At 42.1% G+C, this 12,659-nt stretch overlaps 1 protein-coding gene across 1 annotated transcript in view; it reads left to right on the top strand.

The window, feature by feature from the left end:
* PPARG (peroxisome proliferator activated receptor gamma) overlaps window positions 1–12,175 on the top strand; it is a 64,362-nt gene extending 52,187 nt beyond the window's left edge. Inside the window, exons 5-7 of the mRNA XM_040407861.1 lie at window positions 2,692–2,891; window positions 6,049–6,499; window positions 11,366–12,175. Of these exons, the coding sequence (XP_040263795.1) occupies window positions 2,692–2,891; window positions 6,049–6,499; window positions 11,366–11,613 (899 nt within the window). The 3' untranslated portion in view covers window positions 11,614–12,175. The remainder of the gene's footprint in view (window positions 1–2,691; window positions 2,892–6,048; window positions 6,500–11,365) is intronic.
* Window positions 12,176–12,659: the final 484 nt, after the last annotated feature.

The raw sequence follows: 12,659 nt of genomic DNA, 5'->3' as shown, positions 1-12,659 counted from the left end.
ACAGTACCCATACTTACCAACATTTGAAAACCAAACTGTAGATGTCATAGAAGCAAGGAAAGTGGAGATAACCGGAGCGCTAATGGTTTATTAAGACAATAAATTATAAGGCTAAGAGTTAGAGTGCTGTATGTTTCAAACGGGTTTCCCTTCTTCACACTGTGCCTGATGAAGAAGGGGGACCGCTCTGAAACCCATAGCTTTCTTACCCTTGTGTTTTATTGTTTCCATAAATCACTGAACTTTTAGCGGTGATTTTGTGATCTCCATTTTTCCTTGTTTCTACGACATTTCCAGTTCGGGACCTTCTGGCTTCGCAAGAGAGGGGCAGCACCTTGCTGGCATCCACCATGTTTCCTTCTGTTATGCTCTTCACAGAGTAGTGCCTGGGATAAGCCCCAGTGCTGGTAGGGTGCATTACTTTTTTTGTAGGTTTTAGTCTTGGGAGCGCCCCATTATTTGTTGTTTAAAACCAAGCTGTAGGACATTTTATGTCCCACCCTCCTTCCGCCACTTTATGTACCCTTTAAAGGAATGTAACTTAAACTCTGCCCAATTTACATGACGTAAATCAGAATTTTTGAAAATATTGTTAAAATCTGTTTTATGCCTGTGACATTTTATATTAACTAGAAAATAAGTAATCTGTTTAGGTTTAGTTTGCGAGACAGTTTAGGGTATTGTTGTGGTTTCTGTCTGCCTTTTCATTACTTTTAGGGCCCATTTGCATGTTTTTTTGGTGCTTATTTTGCCACATTTTGTGCACAGAATCAGCACCAAAAAACGCCTCCAAAAAGCCTCCCATTAATTTTAATAGGAAGCAGCAATTGCTTTTTGTTTCCTCATGGAAAAAAAAGGTGAAAAGAAGCAGCATGGCCTATCTTGCTCAGTATCTGCCCTAAATATCCGATTAAAATGAATGGGAAGTGGAATATAATGTGCCGTACCCGTGTTTTTTTCTACGGATCCACAGCAAAAGCCGCAGGGAGAAATACAGATTTGCATTGAAATATGCACACACTCACAAAAAAAAGCGTGTCAAAACAGCACAAAAAACATGCAAGATACGCACAAAAACACACCTTACAAACCTGATTCATGCTGATTTTATAAGCATGTTTTCAGAATCTGTCGTGTGAACAAACCCTTATACCAAAGAAAGCGCAATGTGCAATGCTATGCTTGCTATCAATCCAGTATCCATTTAAAAAAAGATCTGCCTACTATAGCTGTCATGGCTCTGTTATATAAGAAAGCCAAGATGTTAGTGTGAAAAGGGCCAAACATACTGTTACCTTGGTTGTTGTATTCCAAATGACTACAATTTGAGGTCATTAGTATAATCTTACTTTTTTTGCAATTGTTTAACTCTATTCTGGTTGAAGACAGTTTTGACTCCTGGGGTACAGATAGTCGCATCATCTAGTTTGCTTATGATTTCTTTGGTGTCTACTTATCTTCATGTGTAACACTAAATCTTCTGCTTGAAACCAAAATATTCGTGTCCTCCAAGTTCACATGATATAATACCCTTATATAACCCTTTTAGCTTGGGTGTTTTTCCTCTCATTGTTACCACCAAAAGCTCGACTTTCTCCTTCAACATGAGTTTCTGATTTGGACACCTAGCAATCAGCTGTAATATCTGGTGAAACCTGACAGGAACTGTTCAGTTTCTCTGCAGCACCCCCACAGGAGAAGTAAAGCATTACACAGTGTCCATTCATGTCAATGGGCTGTCTGTGAAGTGCAGGACGGGTCAGGTCCTCCAGAGTCAGAGGTTCTCTTTGTAGTCAATCTTTACTTTGGACAAGAGATGAGGATCCCGACAAGGACCCCCTGTTTAAACACAAAATTCAATAATAAGGTACATGATTTTGGATTTTCTAAACTAGACAGCCCAGCTTACCAAAGCGAGCACATGTGATGCTGGGATGGTAAACACCATTACACGATGGAAAAGAACCCAGCAAATTGGGGCAAGTGTCCCCATTGTGAATTTGATGAATTTACTATACAATATTTTCTTAACAATATTGTAGGCTGCTTGTTAAAAAAAAATACTGTATCAAAAAAATCAGTTACACTTAAAGGAGTTGTCTGAGAAATTTATAAAGAAACTATGAGCAGGAAACCTTAAAAAATATTGGAATACGCTATACCTATCTTTGAAATGTCCCACCACTCCTTCACCGCCATTTCCGGTCCCCCATGTCTGGAAATGATAACATTTCATTCATCTTCAGGTGACTGCTCTAGCTAGTCACTGTCCTCAGCAGTCATGTATGCATGAACGCCACGTGATTGCTGAGGCCAGTGATCGGCTGTAGCGGTCATGTGAAGATAAACAGGAAGTCATCAATCCGAGACAGCCGGGACTGGACTGGAGGTGCTGGAGTGGTGGAACATTTGAAAGGTGACTAAAGCTTATTTCATCACCTATTCATAGCTGTTATCACTACCTATACTTACCAAAAAATGTAAAGATGGGAGTTAATAAACTTATGGCGCTAATTCAAAATGTTTTGCCTGATACATTGTGTAAAACAAGGCACCTGAGAATGTGTCGGGTGGAATATATTGCATGTTTTATGATACCACATTCTTGTTTTACCACGCTATGGTGGCTCTCCAAAATGTTACTAATAATCTCAATACTCGACAACACAAAAAAAAATAATCTTTTTTTAGCCATCAGGTTTGGACGGATGCCTCAGGCGGAGAAGGAGAAGCTTTTGGCTGAGATTTCCAGTGACATCGACCAGCTGAATCCAGAATGCGCTGATCAACGAGTCCTGGCAAAGCACTTGTATGACTCATATCTCAAGTCCTTCCCTTTAACAAAAGCTAAGGCCAGAGCCATATTGACCGGAAGGACAACAGACAAATCAGTGAGTGGGAGTTATGAGTGTACATGATTTACTGTGATTGTATTATCTACTGTTGTAAGGCTTGTCCGGAATCATTTTTGGAGAGTTCTTTTCCTTTTATGTAATTACTGACACATTTTGAAAGCTTGAGATACTTGTGTACACAAAAAATACAGGACATAATTTTAGACAAGGACATGAATTATCTGTCTTTATCTTGGGCTTCCAGACAAAGCAGTGTGTAAAAACTGAAAAACTATGGGGGAATGTATCTAATTTATACACCAGCTCAGGCTACTTTCACACTGGCGTTTCTGGGTCCGCTTGTGAGATCCGTTTCCGGGCTCTCACAAGCGGCCAAAAGACGGATCAGTTTAGCCCCAATGCATTTTGAATGGATAAGGATCCGTTCAGAATGCATCAGTTTGGCTCCGTTCAGCCTGCATTCCGCTCTGGAGGCGGACACCAAAACGCTGCTCGCTGCGTTTTGGTGTCCGCCTGACGATGCGGAGCCAAACGGATCTGTCCTGACTTACAATGTAAGTCAATGGGGACGGATCCGTTTTCACTGACACAATATGGTGCAATTGAAAACGGATCCGCCTCCCATTGACTTTCAATGTAAGTCAAAACGGATCAGTTTGCATTATCATATACAAAAAAGTTCATTGTAATGCAAACTGATCCGTTCTGAACGGATGCAAGCGTTTGCATTATAGGTGCGCATCCGTCTGTGCAGATACCAGACGGATCCGCACCTAACGCAGGTGTGAAAGTAGCCTCACATAGAAAATTTGCAAATTGTGGCACAAGTGGCATTTTGTGCCAAAATTTCTGACTTTTTTCATCTTAAAAGTGGGCATGGTAATTAGTTGCATGCCAGATTTATCATTGTGAAATGTGGAGCTGTTATAATAATATACTGTGACTTTCTTGCCAAAAACAGCACCCCACCCATTCTTGGGTTGTGTGTGATTGTCACGCTTTGGTGTGGGAGGGAAAAACCACACCGAGCATAGGAGGGAAGGGGGAAACAGGGAATCAGGCCTGAGAACTAGGGAAGGAAGATGGACACCTCCTAGTGAAAACCCTAACCAAAATCCTAACTGACTACTAGTATGAACAAACCCCAAAGGTAGGTGTGTTCATACGTAGGAATACCTAGAGTCCTATCTAGCCCTATAGGACCCTGGTACTAATGGCAGGGACAAGACTACCTGTTCCACCAAAAGGAAGGGCGAACAGGAGTCTACTTCAGGCCTAATACAAAAAATAGGGAAATGCAACACACAGAACCCAAACAAAATACAAAAGTGAAAGTAAAGACTTACCTTCAAAGAGGCTATGGAAGCATCAGGAACTGAGCTGAGATCCAACCACAAACAATTCATAGGCACAGAAGCTATAAACCGCACAGTATAGTGGGAGAAGCAACTATAAATAAGGAAGGTTAAATTACCACATAAGCAACACCTGGAGGTAAGGGGTGTGGCCATTACCAGAAACAACACAGACACCTATTGATCCACAAGGAAAACCTGTCAGATCAAACCATGTGTTGCCAGTCTCACAGATCTTCTGTCACTCACTGTCGCCAGGACGTCCCTATGTCTTGGTACGTCCGTGACAGTGATATTGTAGCTCAGTTCCATTTAAAGGGGTTGTGCACGAATAGAAGGGGGGCGGGTTGGTAAACACCCCCTCACGCACACTTGGCTGGACCTGTAAAGGAAGGATTAACTGCTGCCAGCACTGGCTCCCCGCTCCTTCTCCTCCAGGCCTGGGCTGCTCTGTTGAGCTCCCTCGATGTCAACAACCAGCTTGACATTGCCACAGCCAATCGCTGGCCATGGTGGTGACCAGCTCCCCTTGCGTCATAAGAAATTGTAACATGACACAAGGGGATCCAGTCTTCGCCGCAGCCAGTGATAGGCTGCGGCAAAGTCATACCAGATGTTGACATCGAGGGAGCTCAGTGGACCAGCATATGTCTGGAGGAAAAGGAGTGGGGACTCAGCGCCAGGAAGCAGTTAAGTAATCTTTTTTTTACAAGTCTGGCCTGGGGGGGGGTTATGGGAATATCAATATGAAAGAAAGGCCCCTGGCCTATATCATCCATACTACCCACTGCTCCGATCCTGCTCACTGGCTCCTGTTCCTCCATCTTCCAGTCCTTGGTTCTTCAGCAGGGACATATCCCTAAGGCTACTTTCACACTAGCGTTTTGGCTTTCCGTTTCTGAGATCCATCATGGGCTCTCAAAAGCGGTCCAAAACAGATCAGTTTTGCCCTAATGCATTGTGAATGGAAAAGGATCTGCACAGAATGCATCAGTTTGCCTCCGTTCAGTCACCATTCTGCTCTGGAGGTGGACACCAAAACACTGCCTTCAGCGTTTTTCTGTCCGCGATGTGGTAGGGAGCAAGACGGATCCGTCCTGACACACAATGTAAGTCAATGGGGATGGATCCGTTTTCTCTGACACAATAGAAAACGGATTTGTCCCCTATTGACTTTCAATGGTGTTCAAGACGGATCTGTCATAGCCATAGAAGACATAATACAACCGGATCCATTTATGACGGATGCATGATGGATCTGCAAAAAACGCTAATGTCAAAGTAGCCCAAGTAGCACATCACCGATGACTGCAGCGGTGCACATAGTCATGTCCATGATGCAGCCAGAAGAAAACAAGCCAGAAGAAGGAGGAACAGGAGTCAGCATGTATGATCAGAGCAGCATGGAGCAGGTAGGTATGAATCTTTCAGGAGGCAATGTAGGCTAAGAGTTTTCCCTTGACAGTTGATATTCCTGGAGAACACCTTTAATAGTACTGTATGTAATATAAATTGGGGCAACTATGTATCCAAATAAGTCAGGGTCTGTTCACATTTTCGTTGGAGGCTCCCAGCTGCCCCCATTGGAAATTCCATCATAGTTGATGGGAAAGATAGTACAGCATGGTGCACTATTCTTCCCATCAAAATAATGGATACCATGAAGGAAACCCAACAGGCCCATTAAAAGCCAGTGGGGTCAGTCAGTTGCTATGGGTGTCCATTATAGTAAGGATCCACTATGAACAGAGCCTAATTTAGATCATATCTCTAGGAGCAGTAGTGTGTGGATGTAAAGATGGATATATGAATAATATATACTGTTGGTCTTCTTCTAGCCTGTGGTGATCTATGATATGAACTCACTGATGATGGGAGAGGATCAAATCAAATGCCATTATTTAAATCCTTATATGGAGCAAAATAAGGAAGTTGCTATTCGCATTTTCCAAAGATGTCAATCTCGATCAGTGGAATCTGTACGGGAAATCACTGAATTTGCCAAAAACATCCCAGGATTTGTCAGTCTTGACCTAAATGACCAAGTAACTCTCCTGAAGTACGGCGTCCATGAGATCATATTTACAATGCTGGCCTCCCTCATGAATAAAGATGGTGTTCTCATCGCTGATGGACAAGGTTTTATGACCCGAGAATTTCTCAAGAGCTTGAGGAAACCATTTGGTGAATTTATGGAGCCCAAGTTTGAATTTGCCATAAGATTTAATGCTCTAGAATTGGATGACAGTGACCTTGCCATCTTCATAGCTATCATCATTCTTAGTGGAGGTAAGATATGTTCCGTGCCAGAGGGTGTTGTGTGCTCAATAGTTATAACATGGCATCGTTCCCAGCTATGCTTTGTAATGGGTAGATTTTATGAGATATGACTTCAATGCTGGGCACAGAGGCTGAATTTGTTAAAGTGTAACCACCTAATAAACGTCAGATGAAAGCAATGTCATTTCAGGATACGTTTACTGGGTGTACTTCTCTACAGGTGTAACATAGTAACATAGTACATAAGACCGAAAAAAGACATCTGTCCATCTAGTTCGGCCTGTTATCCTGCAAGTTGATCCAGAGGAAGGCAAAAAAAAAAAAACCTTGTAGAAAATATAATAGCAGCAAGTTCAAACCAGACTCCTTTAAGCAGAAGTAGATTGGGATGCAAATGTTGGGTGTTTACAAGTTATAAAATATAAAATAATCGTATTTTATTAGATTTCATGATATTTAAAGCATATACTTTAAAGACAAATGAAAATAACTGCATGTCTCAACCAGTTACACTACTACAGCACCCATCATGGTTTACCAAAGCTTTGTTTTTGCTTAAAGGGTTATTTCAGACGTAGGCCATAATGGCATATCCACAGTATATGCCCTAAATGGCTAGTACGTGCTGGTCGCCCCCTTGAGATCAATGACCTCTGTTTGCCATTTCATATTAATTTAATTTTTTTTAATATATTATGGTAAAGTGGCAACCTTCCTGCAGTCTGTATTTGCCAATGTCGTGCCTCTATTAGAAGAAAACCTCAGTTACAAAAACAAACATATCTGTAGTGTAAAATGCTAAGTAGCATATAGGAAGGAAGGAGAGGAGGGGGATGCGGCTGCAGTTTCTCACTCATTGTATTAATGAAGAGTATAGCTTTAAAGGGTTTCTACCACCAGAAATACTGTTATGTAGCTGACTGATATAGCGATGCGCTAATGTCAGCACTACATAACAGTATCTTTCTAACATTAGTCCCTGCAGCCGTTTATGTAAAAAATGCACTTTTATAATATGCTAATGAGCCTCTAGGTGCTATGTGGGCGTAAAATCAGCACCTAGAGGCTCCGTCCACTCACCCATTATCCCGCCCAGGTCCCCTGTTCTGCCCGCCCCGCTCCTCTTGATTGATGCCACGGTCCGCCGCATCATTGACGAAATCCCGCCCCTGCGCCGTTCACTTCTGTCTTCGGCGCAGTGAGTGAATGATGCGATCCTGGTGCCGGATTCCTCACTGCGCCTGCGCCGACTACGTCACAGTGAGGAAGCCGGCATCAGGAGAGCGGCCTTCACTCACTGCGCCTGCGCCAAAGACAGAAGTAAACGGCGCAGGCGCGGGATTTCGTCAATGATGCGGTGGACCGTGGCATCAATCAAGAGGAGCGGGGCGGGCAGAACAGGGGACCTGGGCGGGATAATGGGTGAGTGGACGGAGCCTCTAGGTGCTGATTTTACGCCCACATAGCACCTAGAGGCTCATTAGCATATTATAAAAGTGCATTTTTTACATAAACGGCTGCAGGGACTAATGTTAGAAACATACTGTTATGTAGTGCTGACATTAGCGCATCGCTATATCAGTCAGCTACATAACAGTATTTCTGGTGGTAGAAACCCTTTAAGTAACACCTTTTATTTAGTGAAATAAAGCATTGTGGGTTCACAATGCGCATCAGTTACTTTACATTGTACGTGTTTTAGTAATGCTAACACACGATAAGGCTCTACTGCCTACATAAATACAACTCACATTTAAATTACTCATTTACACAATGTGCTTTCATAAATCATTAGATACGATATATTAATACTCTGTACCTAAACCATCACCAACAATTTTGTGTAAAGTCATTGATGTGAATATTATTTGACATATTGGCATAGTTTGCAAGGCTGAAAAAAGACATGCATCAATCCTGTTATCTTGGAAAGTTGATCCAGAAGAAGGCAAACCCCTCATGAGGTAGTAGCCAATTTTCCTCATTTTAGGGGGAAAAAATTCCTTCCCAACTCCAATCAGGCAATCAGAATAACTCCCTGGACCAACGACCCTTCTCCAGATGTGTAGTAACTATAGCCTGTAATATTATTATTGCACTTGTATTGTTTGTTCTGGGTCTTGGGCTCACTGAAATAAACAATATAAGAAGTATCTGTTAATTCAGCATTGAGGCAGAAGACATTTGTAAATGGGATATAACTTTGCACAACCTGCCAACTGTATAACAGGAACAGTGTATTTCAGAAACTGTATATGATAAGTACAAGTCCAGTGTAGTTTTGGTACAGTGTTTTTATCAAACAGCACCTGGATACCGAATATATGTTGATTTTTTTCTTTCTTCCTTTTTTTTTTTTACACTTATTTAACCCCTTAAGGACCCTTGAATACCTTGAGGGGTGTAGTTTTTAAAATGGGGTCATTTTTGGGTGGATTCTATTATGTAAGGCTCACAAAGTGACTTCAGACCTGAACTGGTCCTTAAAAAGTGGGTTTTGGAAATTTTCTGAAAAATTTCAAGATTTGCTTCTAAACTTCTAAGCCTTCTAACATCCCCAAAAAATAAAATGGCATTCACAAAATGATCCAAACATGAAGTAGACATATGGGGAATGTAAAGTAATAACTATTTTAGGAGGTATAATTGTCTATTATAAAAGTAGAGAAATTGAAATTTGGAAATTTGCTAATGTTTCCAAATTTTTTGTAATTTTTTTTTTTTATAACTAAAAATAAAAAATTTTACTCAATTTTACCACTGTTATGAAGTACAATATGTGATGAGAAAACAATCTCAGAATAGCCTGGATAAGTAAAAGCGTTTTAAAGTTATCACCACATAAAGTGACACTGGTCAGATTTGCAAAAAAAGGCCTGGTCCTTAAGGTGAAATATGGCAGGGTCCTTAAGGGGTTAAATTGAGTCTGTCAGCACTCAGTCTGTCAGCACTCAATTGGTACTGCTGATGGCAGTACCAACATAGCTTATATGGAGCTTTTCTCAACAGCAGTAGTGTGAATATAAAGTTTTGTTCTGCCAGATTCTGCTCCTGCAAATGCCGAGAGTGGGGCTTAAAAGGGTTGTCCAAGTTATGAAAAAAAAATATATAGCACTGTAAATCTCATGGTCAGCAATATATAACTAAGCTAAGCAAGTTTTCGGGAAAAAATATCTATTTTCTCATTTCTCTGGTTGTCTTCTGACCCTTTGTTTACCTGCAATAACAACAATCTCTGCCCCCCCCCCCCCCCCCCCCCCCCCCCCCCCCCCCCTGCTCTGTAAAGGGAGTGAATACAAGTGCTGCCCTGAGTGACATGTCTGCCTGCTGGGAGACTCAGCAATATGTTGTATGTATAGGACTAGAGATGAGTGAATCGAATCCCACAAAGTGAAATTTGACCCGAATTTCAGGATAAATTCAATTAGCCTAGAAGCCGAATTTCCTTGTGCTTCATGTCAGCGAATCGATTTAACCTGAAATAGTATGAAAAACAAAAACATTCAAACTTACCTCCTCCATTTGCTCGCGACGGGCCGCCAACCTCCATCTTGCTTGAAGTTCTTGGCCGAAATCCCGTGCAACGCGAGATTACATCATCACGCCGGGCGACATGATGACATCATACATCACCACGTCAGCCGGAGTGATTACGTAATCTCACAGCACACAGGATTTCGGCCGAGATCTTCAAGCAAGATGGCGGCGGCCGGCCCGTCGCGAGCAAATGGAGGTGGTAAGTTTGATAAAAAAAAAAATGTATTGTTAATTTTCACTCAGATGCCGCAATCATGTATGAACCCGGCATCTGAGGGGTACAATGACGGAGGCAGTGCTATCGCAGCTCCCTATCATTGCACCCGCTACTTAAGTACTTCGTCACGAAGCAAATTTTTTGTGAAATTCGGCGAATCAGCCGAATTGAACTTTTAAGAAATTCACTCATCTCTATATAGGACTACAAGTCTCAGCTGTATAACGACACTGCTGATACACACTGGATCCTCCCCCTACCAGCACTTGTACAATGCCCTGCAGAACTCCTCTGTCAGCTCCTGTGCCCAGCATTTGTCTCCTCACTGCCTGCAGCTACTCCGTAAAGCCTGTGCAGCTGAAGGGGTTAAGAATCCAGGGAGAGAGCAGACAGCAGCAGACGGCAGTGCAGGGGGCGTGGCCAGCACAGTGACGTCTTGTGTACAGACTCATATCTGAGCTCTCAGGCTTGTGCACAAAACATCATCAGAGCAGGGAGAGAAGCTAACATCACAGGTCATGTGACCCTCAGTGAAATCTGAGAAAGCAGCCACTGGAGGTAAAGTAAGTGAATTGTAAAGTCCTTACATTTGCCTAGTTAGAAACATACAAAGAACAAAAAAATAACTCAGACAACCCCTTTAACTGTGAAGTGCTCTCAACTCTGAGTGACAGCCTTAATATCCAGCCATTAGACCACTACAGCTGTAACTCATAGCAGGGGGGAGAAGCTATGAAGCAATACAGAAGGCATCTTACAGTGAAGCCCCACCTTGGACACTTGCAAGTGCAGAATATGGCAGAATAAAACTTTATATTCACACTACTTCTGATGAGAAAAGCTCTACAAAAGGTATTTTTGTACTGCTCTTCCCAGCTTCTACTTAGTGCTGTCAGCAGATTAGCATAGTCAGAACTCCTGACATACTCCTTTTAAGCCTGATGTCTGTAAATGTCACTTGTCAACTTGTTTCTACGGATTGTATGTGACTACTGTATCGTTTTTCATGAAATTTACTTTTATTGGTCTTACAGTAGCATATTATGGCTTTTTATGGCTAAAATATAAGTATCAGTCCAATTACCTTGGATTCATTGCTGTCCATCTCTTTCTTCACCCAGATCGCCCTGGTTTATTGCATGTTAAGCCGATAGAAGATATTCAGGACACTTTGCTACAGGCCCTTGAACTGCAACTCAAGTTAAATCACCCGGACTCCTGTCAACTCTTTGCTAAACTTCTCCAAAAGATGACGGACCTTAGACAAGTTGTAACAGAGCATGTCCAGTATTTGCAACTTGTAAGGAAAACAGAGGCAGAAATGAGCCTCCATCCTCTCCTGCAAGAGATTTATAAGGATTTATATTGAGATTCTGTGCACAATTCTGTCAAAATTGGTGTACAAGAACTTGTCTTTCTTCAAGTATAACTGCAAGAGATTGGCAAGGACTTGTACTGAGTCTCCACACAAGTCTGCAAGAGGTTGAAAATGATATATGCATAAACTTTACCCACATTATTACTATATAGTCAACCACAACTAAAAAGACTTGTGTGGAATCTCATCTCTAAGAGATCTTCAAGGACTTGTTCTGAATGTCCAATCACGTGTGCCACTGATTCACACCAACTCTGCCAACTACAAGTATTTTGTGAACTTTCGTCATCTGTAATAGATGTATCACGACCTGTATTGAACCTCCACCACTCCTGCATGAGATATACAGGGACTTGTTCTGAACTAACCTTTTCTAATTATGTATTTTTACAATTTGCACTATTTTTACGAGGGAAACAGTAGCAGCAGATACATTACTGTGATAAAGCCTTAAAAGACGTAAAGTTTTCATATAACTGGTCTATTTTATGCAACTGGTTTATAAAGCACATGTACAATTACTTTTAATATTAAAATATTTTATGAAAATGTGGATCTTAATTATTTTTGCCATCTAAGGTCACAATTTAAAGCTATGATGTCGTCATCCCCTGTACTTCAAATTTGCCCATAAAGGGGTTTTCCCATATCAGACATCTCGCTAGGATATGGCCCCATTGTCTGATAGGTGCGGGTCCCTACACTGAGAACGGTGCCCTGAAAGTTGTGGAGGGCGCACTGCACATGCGCAGCCGCCCTCCATTTATTTCTATGGGACGGCCGAAAATAGCCGAGCACTGGCCAGATTATTTCCGCTGTCCCCATAGAAATAAATGGGAGCGGTGACTGTGCAAGCGTGGTGTGCTCCCATTCACTACTACGGGGAGAGTGCTTGGTGGTGGCCGGACCCCGGATTTTCCAGCCACCACCTTCCCTGCTCCATTCTCGGTGTAGGTCTGGGTCCCAGAGGTAGGACCCGCACCTATCAGACAATGGGGGCATATCCTAGCGATATGCCCCCATTGTCTCAGATGGGA

The sequence above is a fragment of the Bufo bufo genome, chromosome 9 (assembly GCF_905171765.1).
Source record: "Bufo bufo chromosome 9, aBufBuf1.1, whole genome shotgun sequence".
In the NCBI taxonomy this organism is placed as follows: Eukaryota; Metazoa; Chordata; class Amphibia; order Anura; family Bufonidae; genus Bufo; species Bufo bufo.
The sequence above is the reverse complement of the archived record's forward strand: the minus strand, read 5'-3'. Positions and strand labels throughout refer to the sequence as shown.